At 40.8% G+C, this 27716-nt stretch overlaps 2 protein-coding genes across 3 annotated transcripts in view; one reads left to right on the top strand and one right to left on the bottom strand.

Moving 5' to 3' along the window:
- LOC121474663 (homeobox protein aristaless-like 4) overlaps window positions 1–1891 on the top strand; it is a 371873-nt gene extending 369982 nt beyond the window's left edge. Inside the window, exon 6 of the mRNA XM_041727708.1 lies at window positions 849–1891. The gene's annotated coding sequence lies outside the window, so the exon portion shown is untranslated. The remainder of the gene's footprint in view (window positions 1–848) is intronic.
- Window positions 1–27716, bottom strand: part of TES (testin LIM domain protein) — a 47592-nt gene that overhangs the window by 4700 nt on the left and 15176 nt on the right. The window contains exons 1-6 of one of the 2 annotated variants that reach the window (XM_041727702.1): window positions 20133–21670; window positions 17563–17648; window positions 5456–5708; window positions 4152–4487; window positions 2482–2697; window positions 1899–2057 (exon numbers count right to left, since the gene is read on the bottom strand). In XM_041727702.1, the coding sequence (XP_041583636.1) occupies window positions 1899–2057; window positions 2482–2697; window positions 4152–4487; window positions 5456–5708; window positions 17563–17648 (1050 nt within the window). In that variant the 5' untranslated portion in view covers window positions 20133–21670. Of the gene's footprint in view, window positions 1–1898; window positions 2058–2481; window positions 2698–4151; window positions 4488–5455; window positions 5709–17562; window positions 17649–20132; window positions 21671–27716 lie in introns of those variants that run through there. The other variant, XM_041727701.1, reaches the window with a different exon arrangement.

The raw sequence follows: 27716 nt of genomic DNA, 5'->3' as shown, positions 1-27716 counted from the left end.
ACTCTGTTTTTATAATCTCTCTGGTTACTTCTCTTTATGGGTTAGTTACAATGTAATGAAGAGAAGCTTATAACAGTTAAGTAAAGCAGCTTCATCTGTTTAAAGCTTTATCCGGTAAATGCTGATTATCTACTGTGCAGTTCTAGTAACTAGAAAATAAAGCAGACAGGTTTCTACAGAATTTGCATCCAAGTCCTTGAGACCTACTCCTTGAGACCTCTGCAATAAAATACACATTATGATAACCCTCTTCCTTTAGGGAAACTGTAGCAACAACATGCAGAGAAGCAGTTTTTAGCTAAATTAGGTACCAGGCCACATGGTGACTCATTATCTTTTTCCCAGGTATAAGGAAGGTCCACGTTGACCCCAAAGCAAATGAGAAATATTAGAACACGAATAAGTCACTTGAACATTTCCTAAAGGCAGATGTTGAGGGCATGGAAATAAAAAGGCAAACCCTATCCACCAGCTGTTTATAGTCTAAGGGAGGAGACCGAGGGGTCGTATTAATTAGACACAGGTGTGCCCCCTGGGAACACAGAGGGGCACCCTCACCAGAGGAAAAGGAGTGGAGTTTGGGACAAAAAAAATCAAGACAAGGGTTCTAAAAGAAGCCTACACTGACTCTGGGGACAGGTAGAGGCAGAGTCAGGTGGGATGGAATAGGAGGATGCCTCAGACAAAGGAGTTAATACGAGTAGGAGACTGAGAACGGTCCATAAGCTAGAAAATGAGAATAAGTTGTTGAACATGACTTAGGTCGGATAAGTAGCAGAAGGGGCTGAACGGGCAAGAAGGGGCTGGATCTGTGAAGCAAAGGCTTAGTGACTAGGTTTGCATTTCAGAAAGATGATCTTCCATCATCACGGAAGGTGGCTTCGGACAAGACGGACAACAGAAGTGAGGACACCTAATTCGAGGTCACTACAATAATCCAAATGACAAAGAAATAAAGGTCTGAAGTAGTCATAACTGTGAGGACCTGAGATTTACTGATGAGGTACAATTGACAGAAAATGACATATTGTACTCAGGTACTCAGGGAAAGCATAAAGGTTAAAAACTGGCACTGGCATCAAAACTACTTACCTTATTTCTGTAGTATCCCACTCCTAGAAGGATACGTCATTTTATTTCTTAGCCAGGAGTCTGCTTTACTTGATAGCTCATGGGAACTTTAGTACGTATCTTCCTTATAAAGAAGTAAATGTCTATCATTTTAACGTCCTCTGGATTAAGAGTTTTACTATATATGGTCAACTTTGTTTATCTACCTTTATCTCAATTACTTATCTGTTGGCCATCACACAATAGCAGCTCTGTGTAAGCAGAGGAGAGCCAAGAAAAAATATATACTCTCACATTAAAGATTTAAATGTTTGGCTGATGCAAAGAAATCTAAATACACGGGTCAAATTTTGTTATACTCCATCAACTCAACGAGGGTTTAAAGAAATAGCCATTGTACAATCTCCAGGTTAAAAAAAAAGAAGAAGCCACAGTGGGGGACTCTAGGAACATGAACAGAAACCATAAACACTCAAACAGAGCTAAAGAATACAAACAGCTCCTAAAAATATTAATGTAAATGGACTCTGATCTGTAGGATGGGAACCAATCAATCTTGTTCCCATTAAAGAACTTTTTCCAGTGGGGATGTGATTACTAAGTAGCACTTACAATCTGTAGTGTAAACTGTACAGATGGAAATCTTGAGGTGGCTCATAGTCAATGCATGTATTATTTTTGAATTACCTGGATTTTAATACCCTATGGTAGGAGTCATGCTTCCTACTTAAGCGTCGTACTTTCTGTTTCTCATTGGCTTAAATGAAGCCATTAAAATCAAGTCCTAAAGTAGGTCAAGGCGACCATAACCCTAGAGTGCTTCTTACCACAGCATGATTCTTCACGTAGCAGGGCTTGCACACCGGCTTGTCATTGACCATCACGTATATTTCCCCAGCTAGGATGTTGTCACAGTCAAAGCAGCAGAAGTGTTTCAAATGCCAATTTTGGTTTTCTGCCTGGGTGTACTCATTGCTGAATATTAACTGGGAAGAGGGCAAAAATAAGATGAATCACGTATCTTCCTTTTTTTTTTTTTTTTTTGCTACAAATGACAAAGCTAGGTTCTTTAGGCCAAATGGGGATTTAGATCCACAAGTACTACAACCTACTTTTCTGGGCTCAAAGCCTGAAAATAACCTAGTGCTTAAACTCAGGTTATATTTAGTTTACCAAATCAATCTTTTATGTTTCTGGACAGTCTTTCATTAGTCAACATAACTAACGTGGACACTCCGAATGACTAAAGTCAAGTTTTTTTCCACTCAACTCCTCTGTGTGTAAATAAAGAGACTGATGCTTGGTTAATTCATGTTGCTTTTGCACTAAGCATGGCCTGGCGAGGATGGTAAGGGGACTGACTCTACGGGAGCACAAGGAGCCTGCCTGCGGTGGCCGCAGAGGACATACCTCATCGCAGCCAGCACATCGTGGTTTCTCACTGTCACAGTAATGTCTGCCACAGTATAGCTTTCCATTCTTCCAGAAATAAATCATGTCGACCAGGAGTTCGTGGCAGGTGCTGCAGACGAAACAAGCTGGGTGCCACAGCTTATCATAGCCGGCCCTTTCAGCGTAGATGGCTGGGTCACCCTCCTTCATACTCTGTTTGCAGCAGTAGCAAGACTGAAAGGGAAGCCATCCAAAACAATATGTCATCGTAAGACTGGCATTTCTCATCATCAGTGTAGCTGGAATTCAGAGAAACAACGTCCAAGAGAAAGAACTCCTACTAAAATTAGTAATTTGTCCACAGAGACAATAAGGTGTCAGTATTTCTGGGAAGTGGAATTTCTTAGCTTTCTCCAGGCTTTTCAAACCTAATTCTTGTGCCCTGGTGGTAACACTGAGTACTATTTCCTGAATTAAAGTTACCTATGGGGGGAATCTCTGGGTGACGCAGCAGTTTAGCACCTGCCTTTGGCCCAGGGCACGATCCTGGAGACCCGGGATCGAATCCCACGTCGGGCTCCTGGTGTATGGAGCCTGCTTCTCCCTCTGCCTATGTCTCTGCCTCTCTCTCTCTCTCTCTCTCTCTCTGTGTGACTATCATAAATAAATAAAATTAAAAAAAAAAAAACAAAAAAACTTTAAAGTTACCTATAGAAAAAGGGCAACACTAATTTTCCCCACAATTTTTAAGTGGTTCTTTCAAAATGATTATATTAGAGCTTATTAGTACCTTTTCTCTTTTTTTAATAGGACCAAGCCTTATTGGTTAATGTGTTAATCATATCTATGAGACACTAAGTTTCATCTGTATCACAATTCTCTTTTACTTTCAAAGCATAAGAAAAAAAATACTTTAATTCCCTAAGACAGATTTTTTTTAAAAAATAAGATAGACTATATAGCTGACCCTGGAACAACACAGGGGTTAGGGGTGCTAACCTCACAAGCAATCAAAAATCTACATTTAATTTCTGACTTTCTCAAAACTTAACTACTAATAGTCTACTATTGACCTGAATTGTCAATTAACACATATTTTGTATGTTATTTCTTTTATACACTGAATTCTTACAATAAAGCAAGCTAGAGAAAAATTATTATTAAGAGAATCATATGGAAGGAAAATACATTTATAGTACTAGACTATTAATAAAAAAATCTGCATAAGTAGATCTGCACAGTTCAAACTCATGTTTTTCAGGATCAACGGTATATCCACATAAATTTAAATTATGAATTTTAGGCATGTTCTCACAAGCAAAACTGAACTAACCTAAGCATGTATTATTTTTGTTTATGGGAAGAGATAAACAATTAACACCAAAATTATGTTTAGAAACAGATTCTGGATTAGTTATATTGTTTTCTAGATTAGTTACCAATGCTGACTATCATGTATACATAAAACTGACAATTGTCCTTGGCAACATATAGTCAGAAAATTTGGCTTTAGACAGAGGTTTCAAACATGATGACTCACTGAAAGAAACCTAAACTGATTTTTAACTTATTTCCTTCACCCACTCCTTTTGGAAAGGGAGGAATGGCCCTCCTCAAAAATGTTCAAAGAAAGGGAGGGAACCTGTAAAATACACCAATTGTACCAACACCATGACCTCTGCACTTACATACTGAGTTCTTTTGTGTTCAGCCGACTTGTCCTCCATGGCCCCCACGGCTGCTGCGGTGCTTCTGTCCCCACCAGGGATGTACATTCGGTTGGTGCTTTGAGCATCCATCTCACGGGGAAGTTTGACATCACCTACTCCCAGAGCTTCGCTCTTGTATTTCTTCACAAACTGTTCCATCTCTTTCACCTCTTTGGGAGACAACTCATGGCACTTTGAAGGGTCCTGGTCATGTGCGGGGAGCTGCTTTGCCAGCTGTTTCTTTCGGTACTGGGCCCCCTCTGAGCCTGCCACTGGCTGCTTCTCCTTGGGCAGCATCTGCATGTACTGCCTGGCCTGAACCGCAAGGAGACCACTGTTAACCAGGAGATGCCTTGGCCATCAGACAAGCAGTATTTTATAACACTCATCAGAAGCAAATTACTTAAGAAAGAAGTGGGTCTTATCCATTTGTAAGTCTTTATAAAATATATATCTTGAGAGGTTAACACAATCAAAAAAGATATAGGAAAGATACATTTTTCTCCATGAAATTTTAACAAGTTTATAAAAAGTTTATGAAAAGATTTTGGTTACTAATGTATACTTGTGCTAAATATACAAATGTATAATTGCAAGAGAACACAAATTTTTAGAAGGCATGTTTAAATGTTTAGAATTGCCTATGGATCAGCAGCATTTTTATCATTATATAAAAAAGATATTGTAAGATTCACTTGAATGATTTAACTAATCTTTTTTTTTTTTTGATTTAACTAATCTTAAAAGACTTCCAAATGCCCTATTTAGTTGTTATAAAAGTAAAAGGAGTTTGACACAAAATTGTTTTTTTTTTTGCCTTACATAGTAAAATGCACTGTTGAATATTTTTTTACTTCTAAAAGAGAGTGCCAGAAATTCTACTTTTTCAGATATTCTTTGCTATATTCAGAGAAATCTTCTCAAGAGTAAGATAGAAACCTAAAAAATTTGTATGTATCTAGTAACTGTTAGGTTAAAACATGTTTTTCATCTAATTAAGAATGTCAGACTATTCCCTCAAAAATTCCCTACTACATCTAGGGGATTATATAATTATATATAGGAAATTATATCTAATTTACTACTATATCTAAGTAGTCAGGAAAATTATATGAGGTATCTAATTTTACTTTCAAAAACCAACAGGAGTTGGAAGTCAAAGTAATGGCAACTCCACAAAAATAATAGACTTGATTGACATTGAGTAGGTCACTAAAGGATTGCACTAAGTAAGTAGGCCCCAAACTTTAACAAAGAGATTGCCCTTCCCCCTTATTACTTACCAATGCCTGATTCTGGACAGGCGGAGCCCATTCATAGGTAACAGTATTGATGGAGACATTCTTCTTGGCAGCAACTGGATTGGTCAGTATCATGACATTGCGTTTATACATGGGAATTCCATCTGATTTTAGCTTTGCAATCAGGGTGGTATATTTGGTGTCTTCAAAAAGTTTTCCCACTTTTCGATCCTCTTCATTGCTCAAGAGGACATCATGCTCTTCTTGGCCACACTTGCAGTTACGACATATTTTTCTATAATTTTGGAAATAAGTAGGCGATAATTATACTTAATCAATAAGTAAGTATACTCATACATTTATAGTTTATAAAATACTTTTACACACATTCCATATAATGGTATAGAAAGGCAAGCTATTGGTCACGGGGATGCCAAGTAGCTATCCATAAATTTAAGCAAAGAAACATAAAAATGTACCTTCATGTTAGAAGACTTTTAGAACGTTACGTCTTGATTAAAAAGTATGTACTCAAGGAGCCATATCTGAGCAAAACCTCATCTGGTGTTCCTCATTTTCTTAAATTGAGAAGTAAATAAAATCACCAAAACACTATCACAGCAAGAGGTTTCATATTTTATTGCTTGGTGACATTTTATAGCCAATACCCGTTTTTTGGTTTTTGTTTTTTTTAAGTGAGAGGGAAGTTGATACGACTTTTCTGATAAAGGACTATAATCCTAGATGTAGCTTTAGCGTTCCTCATTTCCTTTTTGGTACCCTTGCTAATTTCCTTTCTCATTTCCTGTTTCCTTTCTTTTTTCCCTCTTCCTTTTATTTCTTCAAACACTTAGTGACCACCTACTATGTGCTTTCATATGTGTAAAAACCAGATAGATGAAAGTCTCTGGACTTTCAGAGAAATGAAATGAAAGATACCACTAAATGAAAGACACTGCCCCCTTTCCCCAATCTGGTCTAGCAGGTAATCATTCCTTCATGCAACATATATGAGTGTCCATGTGCTAAGCAATGTACTTAGCTTATATAGTTGTAGTACTTAGCCTTACAGCAATGTACCTAGATTGCTACAGCCTATAATTGCATTTGTGATAGGAAAGAAAGGTACAGGATACTTTGAGAGAGTAATTTTGACTTGGAAATGGTGAGGAAAGGACTCCATAAAAATATCACTCCATAAGAAAGTTAACATTTAGGTTGAGATGTGAAGGATGATGAAACAAGTATGAAATGCCTGTGTGTGTGTGTGTGTGTGTGTGTGTGTGTGTGTATTTGAGATGGGGTAAAGAAATAGAGAAGAGAAAAGCCTCTAAACATTAGGCAGAAAGAGTATTTGTGGTGGTCTTGAATTAGGAAAGAGCTTATATCCCATGATCAGAGAAGGCTGGTAGGACTGCAGTGAGGTAAATAAATAGGGAATGACAAGGTTGGAGAGGTAGGCAGGCATGAGATCATGCAGGGACTTGGACACATTATTAAAGGACTGGGCTTTCACTAGAATAAGCCAGAGGCACCGAAGGCCTCTGGGTAATGGAATAACACAATTAGATCTATCATTCTCAAAAACTGTACTCTATAATGTGAGGCGGGATCAGGGGCAGACATAAGTGGAAGGAGGGACCAATTAACATGTCAATAGTGTATCCAGTTTGCAAAGTAACTGAAATCCTGCTATTATTTCACAAGTGGAATTTAAATCTTGTCTAGTTATTGTTGTGGTCTAGGTTAACAAGTGTTATAGCTTGGACTAGGGTATTTAACAGTGGAGATGAAAAGAAAAGAACAGATTTAAGATCTCCTTCAAAGTAAAACTGACTAAACTTTGTGGTTGATTTGGATGCAGTGATGGTAAAGGGAAGGGTAAATCCGTCAAAAAATGAACCTAGGTTTCCAGGATGCGTAAGCTGGTAGAAGGAGTGTGACTTATTGAAATTGTAAAAGAATGACAGATCTGAGGTAACTGGGGGGGGGGGGGGGGAGGGTGTTGATGAAAGTTCTCCAAAATTCAACTACTGAAAAGTTTGAAATGCCCATAAAACAGGATACATATATCAAGTAGATTGTAGGATATGTAGATCTCATGTTAAAAACATATTTTCATGTAGAAAATATAAATCTGGGAGTTGGGAAATGACACATTTGCATAAAATTGAACAGATCACTTTCACATCCTGGGCAAGAATACAGAAAAAAGGTGAGGACTCAGGGAAGGGGTCTGGCAGAGAAGCAGAAGCTGGAAAAGGGACAGAGGAAAACAGATAAGTGGAGAGACTTTGTGGTGCTCAAAACAGAAACTGGAAGTAAATAAAGGGCAACGACAGTATGTAAATCAGAGGGAGGAGTCTGAGAGTTTACAAACACACTCTAACATCCTTACATTGTTCAGGAAGATACTGAAGATATAGATTAACATTATAGTTTTGAACCATGCATGTTAAACTAGCTAGACAACTAAAGAAGGAAATATTGCATATAATTTCTAAACTTGTAGAGAGAAAATGGGATGACGATATAAAATGCAAATAATTAAACAGAAGGCAAGAAGAGAGGAGAAAAAAGAAAGAAGACTGAGACATGTAGAAAGCACAAATTAAGATGGTTAATATAATCCAAATATACCAATAGTCACAACAAATGGACTCAATGCTCCAGTTAAAAGACAAAGGATTTCAGGCTGAATAACAACAAAATCAAACCATATGCTACTTGGAAGAGACACTTGAAATTTAAGGACACAGAAAGGATGAAAGTGTAGGGATGCAAAAAAGATATTTCAGGTATTCCAACCTTGATACCTATATTAATGTCATACACTTTGGACTTTAATGATTTTTCCTTTAATGAGTATTAAAGAGAATCACTACACAGCGACAGAAGTTTAAAATCATCTCTATGATGTAACAAATATAAAATTAATATTGCCTAATAACCTAACCTTAAAATATATAAGCAAAAATAACAGAAATTTAAGAAATAGACAAACTCATTATGGTAACACTAAAAAATTAGAAATAAAGATTTGGATAACACAATAATAATCCTGATCAAGCAGACACATAAAAAAATATCCTATCCAGTGACCGGAGAACACTTCTTTTTGTGAACATTTGAAACACTTCAGAAAAACGAACATATACCGATAGATCAGCTCTCAAGAAATGCCCAAGGAATCACCATCAACCACATTAACCCGAATATAATGTTAGAAATCAACAGCAAAAAAGTAACTAGAAAGTACTTTTGAAAGACTCCTAAGAAATTCAATATTAAAACAATCACAATAGAAATTAAAAACAAGTGATATTTTAAGGAAAAAAGAAAGGAAAGCTATGACTTCTTGAAATGCAGAACACAACTAAAGGTAGAGCTAATGTGCTCAAGTTAGAAAGATGAGAGAATAAAACTAAGAAGGTCAACTCAGAAAGTTAGGAAACGTGCAGAATAAGCCTAAAGAACATGGAAGGAAGATGAAGATAACAGCAGAAACCAATAAAATAACTGTCTGCTTCTCGTAAGATGCAGGGGGAAAAAACATTCAATACATCTTAACATCTTTTGTGACTACATTTTGCATAGTAGTTTTAGCTCCAGAAGGAAACTAGACAGAATTTTAAGAAGGGTTTCTGGGAAAAAAGCTCATACTCAACATACATCATACTTAGTGCATTCGCAAGAGAGCAACCTTGCCATCACTTCACTCATACAGTCTTGTGGGTACTAATCAGAGCTGTAAGAAAAATCAAAGAAATTGAAATTTTAAGGATTCATCAGAAAGGAAGAAACGAAACCATTGTTAGTCACAGATGCTATGGATCATATAAAAATGTATTAATATCAGTAAGAGTTTACGAAGTTTTCTGGATTTAAAATTAATAAAATTAGATTTCTCTGCATCACTAAATTAGGAAAAAAGCAACCAAAAATTCTTAAGTGAATCTCTTCGCCAGATAACAAATTATTAAATAATTATAGATTTTTATGTCTTGTTTTCTTAGGTGAGGTATGCAAACTAAAAATATTAGATTCAACTCGTGCAGTCCCAGAGAGAGAGATAGAGTCAGAGATAAGCGGGGTGGGGAGGCAAACTAATTTCCTTGTGCACACACTGCTCACAAATCTTTATTTGGTAAGAATTTGCTGAAGCGTTTGCATATTCTAGTTCAGCTATAAAAGACTCTTGCATCTGGTTATCTCATACTCCCACCCAGTGGAAAGGAGCACATTAATCTACCACATTACGTTCTCCATTCTTGTTCTTCAGTTAACAAAAACAATATAATTATTCATAAAACAATCACAATGCTTTTGGGTTAAGTGAAAATCATACCGTTCTGAGGGGAATCTGGCTCCTTAGGGATGGGAATTTAGTTCTTAATATAGATAAACAGAGCCTTAGATGACTGTGACCTATGGCATTGATCCTAATAATTAGTGACGTGACTGACTATAAAGACAGAGAAGTAATAATGTTACAGGGATCTGTGATGAAGGATACGGACTTCCTTTGGAAATGTTTCTTATCCAGTTCTACACCAGAACAACATGTACACCATAAAATAAGGGGAGTCAGATTTTAGAATCTGAAAGACCAAAAAGTATGTGAAATAAAGTCTGCTCATTTCTAAAGCATGAACTATGATGAGCTGTAGTTACAGATTAAAATATGACCCTTTAAAATATGCCTTATATTCTATATATGTAGAATAGTTACACATTTACTACGGAAGTATTATATATAAGAAGGTCTACTGGGCAGCCCGGGTGGCTCAGCGGTTTAGCGCCGCCTTCAGCCCAGGGCCTGATCCTAGAGACCAGGGATCGAGTCCCACAGTGAGCTCCCTACATGGAGCCTGCTTCTCCCTCTGCCTGTGTCTCTACATCTCTCTCTCTCTCTGTGTCTCTCATGAATAAATAAATAAAATCTTTAAAAAAAAAAAGTTTAAAAAAATAAGGTCTACTGACCAATGGTAGAAGAGCCATCTCTATACTTTTTCTTTCTTATTATTTGTCTTGGCTATTCTTGGAAGATTTACATTCTGAGAATATCTATTCTCCCCACCCACCCCTTCACCCACCCAACATACCCTTATTAAGCAAGCAAAATTAGGCTAAAACAATATAACAATAGCAGTGGTGATGAGGGAAAAAGAAGTTTTCAGTTTTCTAAGTGGGAAAACCTATGACCGATTCATGATAGCTTTGAAAACCATAACTACATTAAATATGTATCATCTGCATCCTCGCCGCAATGTGGGGGCACGAAGGAAGAACACTTGGCAGGAATGTGACTCGAGGGGTGGGATGGTTCTTTCAGTTTGAGTTGTCATCACGAAGCAGCTGGAGTGACCACATCCCTTCCAGACCCATTACCCCAGAGCTCCATTTCTAAAATAAAAAGGGATAGCTACAAACCACAGTTTATGAAAGAAACCTATAAAATCTGGGCCAGGTGCCAAGAGCTACCCATTAAAGAAATCTATGCTATTTACTACTTAAACCTATGCTATTTACTAGTTCAAAAAATTGTTTTAAATAATTTGGAGGAGGGTTAGGCTACAGTGTTTTACATTTCAATCACCCATATTTAAATTGGAAAGTTTTATCTTTAGAAATATCTTTTAAGAACTTTTATTTTTTCAAATATTTATTTCTTTGAAAGAGAGAGAGAGAGAGCACACAAGCAGGGAGGGGGACAGAGGGAGAGAGAATCTCCAGCAGAATGCACTGAGCACTGAGCGCAGTGTGGGGCTCGAGCTCACAACCCCAAGAAATCAGGAGTCTGACACTTACCTGACTAGGCCACCCAGGCACCCTTTTAAAAGAACTTTTAAAGTCATTAGGAAAATATTCAATAAGTTTATCAAAAGGAAAATTTTCTTGAGGAGTTGGGAGAGAAAAGGGTATTGTTATCCTGGTATCCAAGAAAAGGCATGAGAAGGAGTAGGACATTTATCACATAGTTCATTTCAGCCTAAAATAACTCAGATTCCATCCTTTTTAAGAAAATCAAGAACTTTAAAATTGATTTTTATGCCAACCTAAAACAAAACAAAAATAATGGCACAGGTGAGCACAGTCCCCACATGCTGGGGCTATACTATTGATGACATATGCAAATTGCTTGTTTACTACGTTCATATGAGCTATACCAATTTGATAGCAGTTTATGAGGGAGTTATAAGTCAGTTGCCATAACTCTAAATCTTCAAACCTGTTCTTCCTATCGAGCACTTCTCAAATTCTCCATAGGGTGTTAATAAAATTTACGTGCTGGGGGGCACCTGGCTGGCTTGGTAAGTTGAACGTCTGCCTTCACCTCAGGTCATGATTCCCAACGTCCTGGGATCTGGTCCTGGGATCTAACCCTGCATCAGGCTCCCTGCTCAGTGGGAAGCCTGCTTCTCCTTCTCCCTCTCCCTCTGCTAACTCCCCCTGCTGTGCTCTCTTGCTCTGTCAAGTAAATAAAGAAAATCTTAAAAAAAAAAAAAAAAAAAAAAAGAAAGTAACATTGGGAAAGAAAGAAAAGTGAATTCAGAATTAAATTTATTTAAAAGCGTCTTTTTAAAATCACTTTTTAAAAAATATGCAAATGTCATCTGATAGATTGGGAAGCTCTAAAGTGTTTGTCGGGGGTGGGGGGAGTACGGTTATTGTACTAAAAAAAAGTTCTTTGTACAAAAAAGTTTAGTATGTTAACACATACACACGTAAAGGTTAATGTGCATGACAAATCTGAACTGTATACTCACATTTTTACATTACAACTTTGGATTTCTTTTTTTTTTTTTAAAGATTTTATTTATTTATTTATTCATGAGAAAGAGAGGCAGAAACACAGGCAGAGGGAGAAACAGGCTCCATGTAGGCAGCCTGATGTGGGACTCGATCCCAGATCCCGGATCACGTCCTGGGCCAAAGGCAGATGCTCAACCGCTGAGCCACCCAGGCGTCCCTCAACTTTGGATTTCTTGAGTTAAACCAGGAGAGGGTGTGGCAAAATTTATCAAAAGCATTGTTTCAGAAAAATACACAGATTGCAGTTTCAAGCTGAAAGCAGTCAAGAAACTTTCATCTCCCTCCCCCCCCAAGAGAAATTATTTTTGTATCACTATTTGCAAAAAATGTTATTTTTACAAGGCAAGTAGTAGCAACTAGCGTGCTCTGACATGCTGCCAGCATTCACAGTGATTTAAAGGTATGGTCATAGCATTGCTACAAACCATATTTTAAAAGGGCTGGAAGCTGCCCTTTTATAACAGGGATATACTTATATGGACTTAAGCATGGGCCTCTGTTACAGGATTTCACACAAGGATTAATCCATTTATGGTGGGAAATTTTTAGTTTTCACCAGCCCTAAACCAATCAGAAATTCTCTGAACCTATGTAGGCTATATTCAAGTAACGCTTTTCTTACAAAGGCTATTGTTTTAGGAGAAGGATTTATCGAAGATAAAAGACTAATTCTATTACTTATATGATTAATAATCTATGATTCCAGTGATATTACCATACTTTCAATATGAAATGATGGACTATAAACTCCAAATCTTGGGTTTGTGTCTTAACATCTCGTAAATATTTGTGAGCTCTATATAATACTTGGAAGTGCGTCCAGATAGGACCTCTTATTTATTAAGTATCAGGCATCTTCAAACCTTTTATTTTTCTCTAGTCTTGTAATTATTGATGCAGTGAAGAGAGAGTGTGCTCACATTTAAATCATCATTGTCCACAAAGACGTAGATGTCACAAAAAGCACCGCCCTGTAGAGAAGACAACCTGGTGCAGTCCAAAGGTCACTGATCATGACCGTGCGAACATGGGCCCTCGTTTCTGTCTTGCCTTGTAGAAGGTGGGTGATGGGGAAGGTTTTGGCAAGCTTTGGGTCCAAGTTCCATCTCTGCCAGCGATAAGCCATGCCCTTGGTAAGTCATTTAACCTCCCTAAATCTTTGATTTCTCATCTATAAAACGGGAATACTATTGCTTACCTCAAAAGAGTATTATGAAGATTAGTTACAATCAGGTACAGAAGGAGCTGTGGTAAGCAGAATTCTAGGATGGCCCCTCTAACCTGGTCCCTCCAGTGTTACCCCCATGATTTTCTTACTGTCTGTGACAAAAGATTGTCCAGGTGTGTCAAATCTAATCACGTGAGCCCTTAAAAAACATAAATTTTTTTCTGGCTGGGGGAAGGGGAAGTTGGAGAGATTTAAGGCATAGAAGGGATTCTAAGCACTGTTGTTGACTTTGAAGACAGGTGGCCATGTGCCAAGGAATGTGGGTGGCTTCTAGAAGCCAGAACAGCCCCTGACTGACAGCCAGCAAAGAAACAGGGACAACCTACAACCACAAGGAAATGAAGGAAATGAATTCTACTAACATCACAAATGAGTCGAGAAGCAAACTTTAACCCCGTTTTCCAGATTAGAGCCCAACCTGGCCAAAACCAGAGTTCAGCCTTTTGAAATCTTAAGCAGAGAATCCAGCTGAGCCGGCCGGCCTTGAGTTCTGGCTTAAAGCGTAAATGGAATCAATTAATAAGTGTAGTTTTAATCTCCCAAATTTATAGTAACTTCATTATTTAGCGATAGAAGATCATTACAAGTGCTTATTAGTGTACAACACATAGGAAATTTCATAAGTTATATTTCTTACTGATATCTAAAAAGCTCACACAAGCTATTTTAACTTCCTTGAGTTTTAGGTCTTTGATCTATAAAATGAGGTCTGACTAGCTAAGTTCCAAGTTCCACTCTAAGCTTCCATGAGCCTAAGAATTCATTTTGTTTCTGACAACTGTTGTGACACACCTTGAACAGGCAGTCACGCCTGCTGGATCTCTTCCATTCACTCTCAGACCTATTCTGTACCCATCTGCACGGTACCCTGGACCATGGTCTAGGAGGCTGACCCCAAGGACTGCAGTAGAGGGCTACCTTGCCCCTAGCAATGGAAGATGCCAGCAGGAAATCGCAGTGATGAACAGCGAGGTCTGAGGATTTATTCCCTGGTTTCCTACAAGTGTACAAGGTGCTAAGGCCAAAAATGACCCCTTCCTTTACTTGGGGAAGCAGGGAAGAAGGTGCCAAGGACTGAATTGTGTCTCTCCCCCTCAAATCTGCATGTTGAAGTCCTAACCCCTGGCATGACTATATTTGTAGATAGAGTTCTTAGGAGGTAAAGTTAAATGGGGTCATAAGAGTAGGGTCCTAATCTTATAGGACTGGTGGCCTTCTAAGAAGAGGAAGAGAGATCTTTCTCTCTCTCTCCATATGCATGCACAGAGAAAAGTATATGTGAGGACACTGAGAGAAGGTGGCTGTCTGCAAACCAGGAAGTGGTTTCTCACCAGAACCCAACCGTGCTCTGATACTGAACCTCTTGGGCGTCTAGCCTCCAGAACTAGAAGACAATACATTTCTATTGTCTCCGCCACCATCTATGGTATTTTGCTATGGAAGCCCAAGCTGACTAATATAGGGCGCAAGGAAGAAGAGTTCTCAGGGAGTGATGCTTGAACTCAAGATCTGAAAAATATGAAGGACTTTTTGTTTCACGATAGTAAGATGGAGGGTCTTTCCAGCTAAAGGAAACATACCAAAAAACCACAGGCATTTCAGGGACCAGCACGTACCTCAGCAGTTGAAGCACAGCGTGCTTAGAAGGGAAGTAGGAGAGGAGACTAGACAAGCAAGCAGGAATAGATGTTGAGGTTTTAAGCCAAAGACTTTGCCCAAAGGATCCAGCCCAGTGGGAAAGCAACGAAAGTTCTTAAGCTACTGGGAAGTACACGATAGCATCCATTTTCAAGACCATCCTATAGCTGCCTGGAAGTCAGACTGCAAAAGAGCAGAGAATAAGTTAGCTCTGATTTTCACCATGTACCCCATGAAGCCCTAAGAGTCCTAGAAATCAAGGGTTACCGTGAAGATGGAAGAGCAAGCTAAGTGGACAGGATCCTGGGACTCTATGCCCCCTGCAATCACAGCAGTTCTATGGCCCTAGACTCGACCTGGAATCTTCATTATGTTCAGGACAACCAGCCTAGCATTGAAAGTGGCTCATCTGGAGGTCAAAGGCACCTGCCCTCCAGCCTTCCATCTGTGGTGAAAAGTCAGGGAATTATCAAGAATTCTGAGAGAGAAATGTGTCCGGATTCATGCCAGGAAGAAGACGGAACTACTAAGCAACACCATCTGGACGAACTGTATAAACCCAAGCTAGGCTGGAGGCTGTGGCAAAACCCTCGTCTTTTATGGCTCTTTACAGATTCTCAGAGCATATCAAGATAAGCAAATGGAAAAATTAAAATAAAGAAATGATTTTCATGCCACAGAAATCCACTCTTCTCTGACATTTTTATCTGAAAGTCCTAGATTATAGTGATCCGCAATAGAAAAACAACATATCAGAAACAAGAATCACTGTAAACTAACTTCTGCTTTGGAGGGACGATGCTATCGCTTAAGAATGAGCTTTTAAAGATCTCATTAGCAGCTTCTGGCAACTGTAGTCAACCTAAAGGGATTATTTTGATTGCACAATACGAGCCTTGCCCAGCAGAGGGCAGCCCAACTCTCCACACAGCCCACGGAGAGCGCGGCTCAGGGGGGTGCTGATTAGGGCTGAAATACTCTAATCCAGAAATCTCTTTTGCGTCTAGTGACTTTACCTTTGAAAAACACGACAGACATGCTGCCTAAGGGCCCTGTCCCTTGGAAAAGTGGCAGAGGGAAGAGCCATGGAAGTCCTGTAATCCAAAAACTCCCTGGACCACTTTAGCTCCCTACAAATAAGAGCTGTTATGTACCATCATTTCTCAGTGAGGTTTGAGCTGGGGTTTCTGTTGCCTTCACTATTTAAAATAACTGTCTGTGTTTCCTAAAACTTGCTAAATCAAACCACTTTCAAAAGAGCCTGATATCTCAAATTGTATTTGTTTATATTCTCCTTTAGCTTACATTGTACACAGTCCCAAGAGCTGATGACATTTTTTTATTCTAGAGAGTTTTCTATGGAAATATGCAGTACAGAGTGGTTCTCAAGGGAGATTTATTCTAAAAAGGCAAGTGCCATCCTAATAATCTACAGTTGATAACTTTTTTTCCTTCCAACAGTAATGTGCTGATTCTTACTTTGAACAGACTTATAAACTATCATTATAGTCCTTGACAGCCACTAATGAACAACATTTGTATTCTTCATAAGAACAAGTTTAAAATACCGATTTTTAGGCTTATGTGACATACTATCACTTTAAAATATGTAAATTGTAGGGACTCCTGGGTGGTTCAATGATTAAGTATCTGCCTTGGGCTCAGGGCATGGTCTTGTAGTCCCAGGATCAAGTCCTACATCAGGCTTCCCTCGAGGAGCCTGCTTCTCCCTCTACCTATGTCTCTGCTTCTCTCTCTCTGTATCTCTCATGAATAAATAAATAAGATCTTTAAAAAAATTAAAAAAAAATAAATATGTAAATTGTAAAAAATAAAAATAAAAAATAAAATATGTAAATAAGATCTATAAAAAATTCACACTTTTGTTTATTTTCCAAACTCACATTTTTGATCCACTAACATTTGTCTGCCATATACATGCACTTGATTCAAGCCAAGACAATGGCAATCAATTATTATTTTTTAAATTTAAGTGTTTCAAAGTTTTTCGGTAGTAAATTTAGAGCTGAAAATTTTGAAGAGCCCTTGTATTCAAGTCTACATCCTGACAACTGGTAAATGAATGCTTAATTAACCATATTTATTGCTTATCGCAAATACACAGATAAGATGTGCAAAGTTACCAATTTCTAAGAAAATAATAACTATAATCAGGAGTCATAGAAGATCACCCTAAACTTATTTGCCACTCAGAAAAGAGACATATTCAGTATTCTAGACTTGTAGGAAATCTGAGGGGCCTCGAATGAACCATTCAAAATATAGCTACTATGGTCCAATTAGCTCAGTCACAACTTAATGATGGGAAACAGAATAGATTTATTTTTCATTCATTTCTTAGAAAAGAGTATGACAGGTGTACAACTTAGCCACCAAGCTAGAGAATCTGCAGGAGACCCCACTGTCTGAGAAGGCAGTGTCGTGGTTGTAGTTTTTAAAACATTACCTCCAAAAGTGTAGTTCGAATCCTTCACATTTTTCTTTGCATTTTAAACAGGGGGCTCCAAATCCTTGCTCATGACCTAAGCCCATCTGTTAAGGAGAAAACAATGTGTGTTATAACAGTTATAAGAGATCTTAAAAATTCGATAAGTTACCCTTCTAATTCCACTTACCGCTCCTGTTGATATGACTTTCAAACAACTCTTTTATGAGTCTCACAATGTTTGGTTAATGATGACACTCAGCTATGGATAGGAGGACTGGAAGTACCTACACAACATACCTTTAATTCTTTTTTCATGAAAAGCACCAGAATACAACTGTGTAGAAGACTACAAATGCTGTAAAAGTTGCAAAAAGTCATGACTGTATCTTTTTGGCAACTATACACCGTGTATACGAGAGGAACAGGGAGCAGTCAGAGAGCCAGGGCTTGGAAAGCAAGTCTGCCCCCAAATGACATATTTTACAGCAAACAAGGAATACGGAAAAGATTTTAGGACTTATGATAAAAATAATATTATTGCATTTTATTATGTATTGTTCATTTATTTTATTAACTTATAATCCATTTTATTACTTATAATACCATATTTATCATATTCAAAATATTATTTACTGTAAGTATAATAAGAGCAACAACGAATATATATTGAATGCCGGGAACAGAAGTAAGCACTTCGGGGCAGCCCGGGTGGCTCAGCGGTTTAATGCCACCTTTGACTCAGGGCGTGGTCCTGGAGACCCGGGATCGGGATCGAGTCCCTCATTGGGCTCCCTGCATGGAGCCTGCTTCTCCTTCTGCCTGTGTCTCTGCCTCTCTCTCTCTCTCTCTCATGAATAAATAAATAAATAAAAATAAAAATAAAAGAAGTATGCACTTCACTGAAATCTTATAAAATCTCATAAAATGCTTATAAAGTAGGCAATATCCTTCTCTGTTTTAGGGATGACAACTGAAACTCAGAGAGGTTACAGAACTTGCTGGAGCTCAAAGTATAAGTAAACGGTAGAGAAGTGATCAGGGTCCTGGTCTTTCTGACCCTAAAGCCTGTGCTTTTATGCCCGCGGTGGGAATAGAGGGGATGCACCATTGCCCTTAGTATAGCAAACTATTTTTTAACCCATATTAAACAGTAATCCTTGGGAACTTGCTGAGACATGACTTAATAAACAGAAAAGGGGGGGTGCAGATGAGGGAAGGCACAAGAAGGCAACGTAAGCTCTTGTTTCCCAACTTCTGATAAGAGAGTAAAGAAGCTCAGCCCCCTCGGTATCAGCGCGTGGGCAAATCACCAGCGACGCGGCTACTCTATTTTAATTATCACATCGGTGACTGCTGACAAATCGTCACCACCTAGTAGTGTCTGAGCGAGAGTTGAAGCTGGCCAAACTACCGCTCCTCCCTTCTGTAGCTTTACCGAGTTGTGTTTTTGCCATGCCCTAAACCACACTGTTACTTGTTCCTTGAAAGATCAGTCTGTGCCCGGAAGTTTAGATAAAGCTCTTCCTTTTTTTTCTGAAGAAAATGACCACATCCTCTTACCACGACTAAGGTCTACCCAGCTGCTCAGGAGAGCCCACATTATTTTTAATAGACCATCTCAAGTATAGTCTCTGAAGGTGATAAAATCTGCCCAGTATCAACTAAACTTCAGCACTCTTGCCATGTCCCCACTGCCAATTTTAAAAACATTTTGAAATTGTATGACTTCAATACTAGGTGACACTTTTTCTTTTTTTTCCAAGGAATCAAATTGTTCCCTTGTGACTGATGATCACAGCTTACAGTACAGAAATAAAGTGGAGTAAGCAGAAGAGAAACTGGTTATTTGAGTTTTCTGGTTTTTTTTGTTTTGTTTTGTTTTTTTTAAGATTTTCTTTGAGAGAGAGGGAGTACAAGCAGGCGGGAAGAGCAGAGGAAGGGATCCCTGAGTGGCTCCCCAGGTTTAGCGCCTGCCTTCGGCCCGGGGCATGATCCCGGAGTCCCAGGATCTGGTCCCACGTCAGGCTCTCTGCATGGAGCCTGCTTCTCCCTCTGCCTGTGTCTCTGCCTCTCTTTCTCTCTGTGTCTCTCATGAATAAATAAATAAATAAAATCTTAAAAAAAAAAAAAGAGCAGAGGAAGAGGGAGAAGCAGACTCCCCACTGAGCAGGGAGCCCACGGGCTGGATCCCAGGACCCCAGATCATGATCTGAGCCACCCAGGCGCCCCGGAGTTTTGTGATCTTTGTAAGGAATGTAATTAAAGAATTTTCTCCATTATGATACCCAGACTAACATGAATGGAAAATCTGAAAAAGTTTATTCTAAGTTCTTTCTAGCTTTCCATTGCAGGAGAGTTAACAATCCTGAATCCACCTGGTATATGGATTTCCTTCATAAGGCGTTCCATGCATTCCTAACAAACTCTGATCCCAAATGAAAATTAAGACATTATTAAGGCTTAATCATATCAGCTTAGCTTAAATCAGCTGCTTCTAAACTCATATAGAATTCACAGTAAGGAAAACACTTTATCTCATGACACAGATATGCACACACACATTAAGTCAAATGGCCACAAGTTCTTACCTGCCTTCAAATCTGAATCCCCTAGACGGAGCAACACCGGCCTTAATAAAATACTGCAAGCATATTGGAAAAATATCCCCTCATCCTCTAATTCTGAATGGAACTTGGAAGCTTCGCTAATTTAACGAGAACCCCAGTTCGTGGGCAGAGGCTTTACACTAAGGCCCAGTGCAGTGAGTTCACCGGCCGATACCGACGTTAGAGCTGGAAAGGGGCAAACTGTGTCTTTCCGACCGGCTTCTTCTCTTCTCAAGAGAGAGATGGCTCATCTACTAGGACGATGAAAACTGGAGATGTTTCACGAACGTGTCTTTTAAAGTGGCCCACGTATTCTTACTGCTGGTGTAAGAGGAACCTGAAACCACGCTCCTGGTCCCACAGCTAGTGCACAGCACGCCGCCCTGGGGTCCCCGTGCAGGCCTCCGCGGAGCACGCTCCAGGTGCAGCACCTGGAGCACCTGGAGCACCTGGAGCAGGCCCTCCGGCTCCCAAAGGTTTCCAGGCCCCTTTCCGCTTCGAGGGAAAGGACTGCGAGCCTCAGGTGGAGGTGACTGAGAGCGCAGGACGCAGGACCAGGCTGTGAAGCCGTCAGGGGGGCCGGGAAGGCTCTTTTGAACAGATGGTGCTCGAACTGAGCTGCAAGGATGAGCAGCACCTGACTCAGCAGGGGGGCAGGGGGGGACCCCGAGGCCGGGGCTCAGAAGCAGGCATGCTGAGAGCGGGGACACCCAAGAGCACTCGAAAGGGGACAGGATCTGACTCGCAACAGGCTGAGCGGGGTTTGGTGTTTTGTTCTTGGACTCCTTTCTCTTCCTTTTCCCAAAGAAGGAATCATCTTCTGAGGACGAGACCCGTAAGGAAGAAGCACCTGGGAAAAAGCCAGGCAGGCAGTGGAGGGACCGGGTGGGGAAGGGGGAGCACCCCTGAAGCCTGCTAGTCCCCCAGGGGGGGGGTCTCAGGGCGACAAGGAGCCTGACGCTGGAGAATAGGGCTCTGCAGAAATCTCCAGGGCTTCCGTCCGGCCTCCCTCGGGCGCAGGGCAGGACACCGAGGCCAGCGGCCCTCCCGCCTTTCCAACATGCACCTTCATTTTCCCCAAATGCTCAGACCCAGGGACAGGGATGAGGGGACCCGACAGTATCACAGAGGGGGACCCGGTAGAGAGAGGGCGCACTCCCCTGCGATTCTGGTTAAAGATCAACAGAGCAACGAAGCCAGGCCCCGTGGCACAGGCAGTCAGAGCTGGGCTGGGCGCGAACCTGCGGCCCGGGAGGGGTTCACGAGAGGCCGTGGCAGCGCTGGGGGCACAGCCATCCAGCTGAACCCCTGCCACCCAGCAGTGACGACCTCCAACCTACACCGCTGGCCGGCGAGCTCTTCTGCCCTATGCTTTACCCTCTTTGTCAGCCTCTGCTAGGATAAAAGGCACCAGGCCACCGACAGCCAAGAACCGTGGGTCACACCCTGGTGGGGCCCCAGCGTGGCGCGCCCCCCCAGAGCGCCCTGTGCTCTCTGCTCCCCTTAAATCCGACCTGCGTGAAGACCCTGCACCACCCCCCTCCACCTGCCATCCACCTTCAGGAGTCCCAGGCGAACCCGGAGGAGGCCTCTACTCCATCATCAAAGGAGTCGCAGAGGCAGGGCTGCCCCCGCGCAGCCTCCGGGGCCTCGGCCCGGGCCCCTCGGGCAGCGGTCCCAGGAGCTGGGATCCAAGGGTCCGGAGCTCCATCTGCCTGAGGGGCCCAGCCGACTTCTCCCTTCCTTCCCTGCCGCGTTCCGGATTCCCTGAGGAGCAGGACCCAGAGCCTCCCAGGTCTCTCCCCTCCCCGTTCTCGGCACAGGCTGCACCTTCCAGGTAGCATCCTCGTTCCTGCACGAGCCCTGGCCGGTACTCTTAGACACCCCGATCTTATGGGTTAGAGGGTGCCCAGGTGTCTGGGCTTAAGAATTCTTGGGGAGGGGTCAGAACAGGGAGGGAGGTATGTAATGATACCCACGGTGCGTGCAGGAGAACGTGCCGGGAGCGGTGGAGGGGAAGGGGAGCCCAGAAAGCACGGGCTCCCCAGCTAAGGCAATCAGGCTGTGTAGAGGGTGAAGCCCAGCTCCCAGACGAATGTGAACACCAAGATGAGGGCGCTCATATGGAATACGCTGGGAGAAGGGGCGATACCGGCTGGGAAGGAAATGATCAAGACCTACGTGGGTGACCAGAGAACCGAGAGCACTGAAGGGAGTGAGGAACACGGTGGCCTGGTCCCAGGGTGTCACTTGCCAGGTCCAGTGATCTCAGAAGTCACTTTTCTTCTCTGGGCTTCTTCGTGTGGATAATGAAGGAATTGAGTTGGATCAACTCCAGCAGGGCTTTTAATTCTAAAATTATGACTGCAAATCGGGTTTCCGATGAACTTCATCTGACTTGGTTATTCGGCACGTCTTCTGCGCAACATTTAAGCACTAACTAGACAACAGTCATTTGAGGAAGATAATAGACTTGGCTCTTCTAGGTCAGACTCATTTGGAATTCAGTTTAGGAGTTTATGAAGGAAATAAAAAATATAAGTTCGGAGGGGGTAGACACAGTTCTGTTGCATGTAATTATTTCAGCAGCAAATGTGATATGGTATTCCCTTCAGAGTCAACACTTGGTGCCTAAAAACACATGTTTTTCATAAGCACACAGGTCCCCAAACTCTCTACTTCGTATAATTTTAGCAACACATTCTGGCCAGCATCAATACAAGGATACGACAGATTAATTTTTCTTCTTCAGTCTCCAAAAAACCAGATCCTTTGGATTGACTATATTTGGAAAAACTACAGTCCGGCTTTAGGAATACCTATCGAAGTCCTTTGGGGGAAAAAAAAAAAGACTATAGTATTTATCCTGAAATACTAGTCCTAGACAAATAAGATTTTAAAACTATCCATAACATGACAGGCTCCAGATACTGAACTTACATTACCATGACCTGTGCCTCAAAACACCCCTTGTCCCCTGCTTATTCTAGGTAAGAAATGGGAATGGAATCAATTTCTCCGCATTCATAATTTCAGGTAACCGGATAGGCTGGCAACATTTCAAGTGACCCTTCTGACCCAGGAAAGAGTATTGCTTGTCAGATACTTTAAAGAAAAAGAAAAGAAGGGTAGGGAACATCTGGTATTTCAAACATGGTCTGAGTTGATTTGGAGATAATTTGAGTCTGGAAGATATTATGCAGCATTCAGGGTGAGATCATCTGATTCATGCTGTTTTCATAACCAAATTTCCCTCTGGAGCAAAGAATCCTATGCGGTTACTAAACAAGCAAGGGTTACTAAGACGTCTTTCATCATTTTGGAATGAAGCAGACCAAGGTGGGTTACGTGAAACGTACCTACATTCCCTCTCTGTACACGGGCATGTTAGTTACCTACTTACCACCTATGTGTACCAACCCCTATTCACATTACACCCTTTAAGAAGCATTTTAGATCTCATTCATCCAAATGAATATTCTGAACAAAGGAATGACATTTCCAAAAAAATAATTCCTCTCGGCACATGGCTCTTTTAGGGATCTGATGTGATCTGGAAAGATCCCCCCCAACGTGAATCAATATATTTGATCCATCTGTGACACAAAAGTTTAAATTGTTCTAAGAGTTCTTGTTCATTGGCTGCTTCCCAATCTCTACTGAGATTTGCAGTATCCGCCCCCACCTCCCAGATAAAGGTTAGGTTACACAGAAAACCAGACTTAAATATAAAAACAGAGGCATCCTTCAACTTTCATAGAGTTTGGCAAATTTCTGAGATGTGAATACAAAGAAATAATTTATTATGATTAAGAGCTACTATTAATCATCTCTAATAAAACTGCTATATCTTTTTCTTTGCTTATAAGAACAAAAACTTTCCATCTGTCACTTAAGTTCAAGATACATAAGATGAAGAATGAAGAAAAAGTTGTCACCACCGCCCTGGTCACACAAACTGGGGCCCAGAGTCCTCCGCGTCCCTGCCCAGACATGTTTACGATGCTCCAAGGCTTGCTGGTCTCTCCTCTAAAAGCTATGTGGTTTATCCCCTCACCTCCACTCCACTTCTATCACGTTGACCTTGGACCACACTCTCCTAGGTGATCGCTCCCTTTGATGGCATTCTATCGCCACTCTCAAACTTATTTTAATAAAACCTAAAGCCAATCACAACAGTCCCCTCATTAGATGCTTTTATGGAGTTCAATGAATTCCACATGTCTTAGCATGGCTGAGAAGGTCCTTTCCAATCCATCTCTCACTTGCTCCTTCCACTCCCTCCCTCACAAACCTCTGCTTCCCGGGAATATATATTTTTTTCCCTTTGTTGGATCTCATTCCCCTTCTCCTCCATCTGGCAAAATCCTACTTTCTATAGGCCCAGTTCAAACACCAGTGACTATGTGATTTCCTTCTTGAACTATTCTCAGAAAAGTGCTAAATTCACATCAGCTTTCAGTCCTCTTTTACTATGTGCTGATACACATCAGTTTATCCCATTAGACTACAGGTTTCTTGTTCATATTTGAATCCTAGCTTGCCGCAGAGCCTGAGCTTGACAGAAATGCTAGAAAGTTTTATTTATTTAATATTCATCTTAATAATCTAATGGCCTTTGACATAGTACTTTTATCCCAGGAATCCCAACTGATTTTCAAAAGAAAAAAGAAGAGAAGAGAAGAGAAGAGAAGAGAAGAGAAGAGAAGAGAAGAGAAGAGAAGAGAAGAGAAGAGAAGAGAAGAGCTCTTGCAGGGGTGGTTATTGCCAGGCATGGTTCTAAGATTTCTACATGGATCATCTTATTTTATCCTCACAACAATCCTATGAAAGTCTCTGAGGTACTATTAGTTACCATCTATTTTCATCTAGATGAAGAAACTTGAGCGGAGAATTTTTAACTTGCCCCAGGTCAGCTGCATTGCAGAATGCCCATTCTTAACCATCAGTGCCTAAATGTAGGTCATGAACTTAGAAAGACCCTGGGTGTGATAAACATTTAGTAAATTAGTTTTTTAAAAATAGAAAGAAATAGAATTTTTAACTCGAGAACAATGATTATAGCTCAAGAATATAATAATCAATTAAGGGTCGTTAGTTGTCGATACCACTTACACAAAAGCAAATGGGAATAAAATCTTCACTGTAGATTCTAGGACTCATTTCCACATTCCTTCAGCTTTTCAGGGCTGGAAGTATAAAGCCAGAGCTCTACGTGAATCTGTATCATAAAATTCACTGTGAGCAAACAGACTGACATTCTTTTTGTTCACACACAGTAGTAAACCATCGCACAGATTATTGTGTTAGGAAAGAAAAGGAAACAAGTGATCTTTCAACCTAAATAGCCTATAATAAATTCTGTTCTGGGGGTACTTTGTCAATCTTCCTGGAACTTAAACAGATAACTCCTACTCTATCTGTCCCTGCGTTTCGTAAGGCAGTACCGGTATCAGGTAAGCAACCCAGAGACTGTCACCAAGGCAATCTGTCTTCTTCATTCAGTCTGAGATGTAATGGTGGAGCAGATTACCTAAGACATCCACACAACTTCAATAAATATGGTAAATTTTTGATGAAGATCAGAGGTAGGGGGATCCCTGGGTGGCTCAGGGGTTTAGCACCTGCCTTCGGCCCAGGGAGTGATCCTGGAGTCCCGGGATCCAGTCCCACGTCCGGGCTCCCTGCATGGAGCCTGCTTCTCCCTCTGCCTGTGTCTCTGCCTCTCTCTCTTTGTATCTCTTATGAATAAAATTAAAAAAAAAAAAAAGATCAGAAGTAGATCCTGCTTCTTTCTTCTAGGAAACAAGAATGAATTTTGGTTCTGGTAGGGTACCTTGAAACATTTCCAATTATACTTTTTCTTAATGAGCATGGGTGGCTGTGACAGTGGAGGTGGAGGTAAAAAGCACCTCAACCACCATTTGTTAAGATGTTACCACTGCCAGGCGCCAATACCTACAACTATCTCATTTAATTCTCCAGACAACCTATGGGAAAGTGTTATGTTCTCTGTTTCACAAATAAGGAAACTGTGACTTGGACAGATTGAGTCATCTGTCCCAGACTGCCCAGCGAGCAAGCGGCAGAAATGAGATTTGAATCTCAGCAGTTAACTCCAAATCCTGAGCTCTTAACTCCAAAGTCCTCATTTTTTCTTGTCCAAAATAAGAGTTCAGTTTGAAGATAAATAATAATTTAACTTCTGGAACTCTAACTTCTCTGTAACTTCTGTAACTTCTCTGGAACAATAGGTTTTGATCTGAAAGACTGCCTACTCCTCACTAGCCAGGAGATCTTCCTTCCTGGACAAATGGGAGACTGATTCTAAGGAACCTGGATGTCTGCACACCAGATGCACTAACACTCTGGGCCCTGAGGTGATTATTCGCACATGCAAGAGGGCCTGCAAAAGAATGGGGTGTGTGAGTCTAGGACGATGTCCTGCAAAATAGGTCTCTTCCAAGGTTACATCAAGAGACAAAATGTTTTAAGAGAAATAATGGATCCCAAATATATTTATATCATGCCCTGGAAGGAAAATAATAAAAAGTAATTAAAAGAAACAATGAAATATAAATGAACAAATTAAATCTCAAAGGTCAAAGATCCTTATTCAAAATATATAGGGAACCTGGGTGGCTCAATCAGTTAAGCATCTGCCTTTGGCTCAGGTCATGATTCCAGGGTCCTGGGATTGAGCCTTGTGTGGACCTCTGTGCTCAGTGGGGAGCCTGCTTCTCCCTCTCCTTCTGCCTGCCACTCTCCCTCCTTGTGTGCACATACTCTCTCTCTCTCTTTCTCGAAGGAAGGACAGACTTAACATTAGTACTGAAAATCATTTGCTGTGTTATATATCTATACATTTCTACAGAAGATTCCATATAGCAACAAGTGGTAATATAATGAGGCAAAAATCAAAATAATACTTTTCATTTTTTTCAAATCACTAAATTTCTAGATTTATAATGGAAAATGTCTGTATTGGTTCAAATTACCCTCTAAACCTTAGAGGCTGAAACAAACATTCATGATCTCATAGTTTTCTGTGGGTCAGGCCAGCTGAGAGTGGCTTAACCAGGTGGAACGGCTCAGGGCATCTTGCCAGATTGCAGTCAGGGGTCCACTATCCACTAGGGCTGCAGTCACATCACAAGGCTCGACTGGGGCCAAGACACACTTTCAAGCTCTCTCGTAGGGTACCGTGTGACATGGCAGCTGGTGATCCCAGAGAGAGTGAGAGCACCCAAGACAGAGCTGCAGCCTTTCACCTTGGAAGGGACATCCCATCACTTCTGCCATGTTTTACTCTTGGAGCAATTGACCAGGTCCAACTCACACTGAAGGGGAGGGGAATACACAAGGGTATGAATTCTAGGAGCTGAGAATCAATGGGGGCCATCTTAGAAGCTGAAGTGGGGCACCTGGGTGGGTCAGTTGAGTCAGTTAAGTATCCAACTCTTGGTTTTGGCTTAAGTCATGATCTCAGGGGTCATGAGATCAAGCCCCCACACCTGCCTCTGTGCTCAATGTGGAGTTTGCTTGAGGTTCTCTCTCTCTCTCCCT

This window comes from Vulpes lagopus, chromosome 13 (genome assembly GCF_018345385.1).
Source record: "Vulpes lagopus strain Blue_001 chromosome 13, ASM1834538v1, whole genome shotgun sequence".
Taxonomy (NCBI): domain Eukaryota; kingdom Metazoa; phylum Chordata; class Mammalia; order Carnivora; family Canidae; genus Vulpes; species Vulpes lagopus.
Note: the sequence above shows the minus strand (reverse complement) of the source record. Positions and strands in the feature narration are given on the sequence as shown.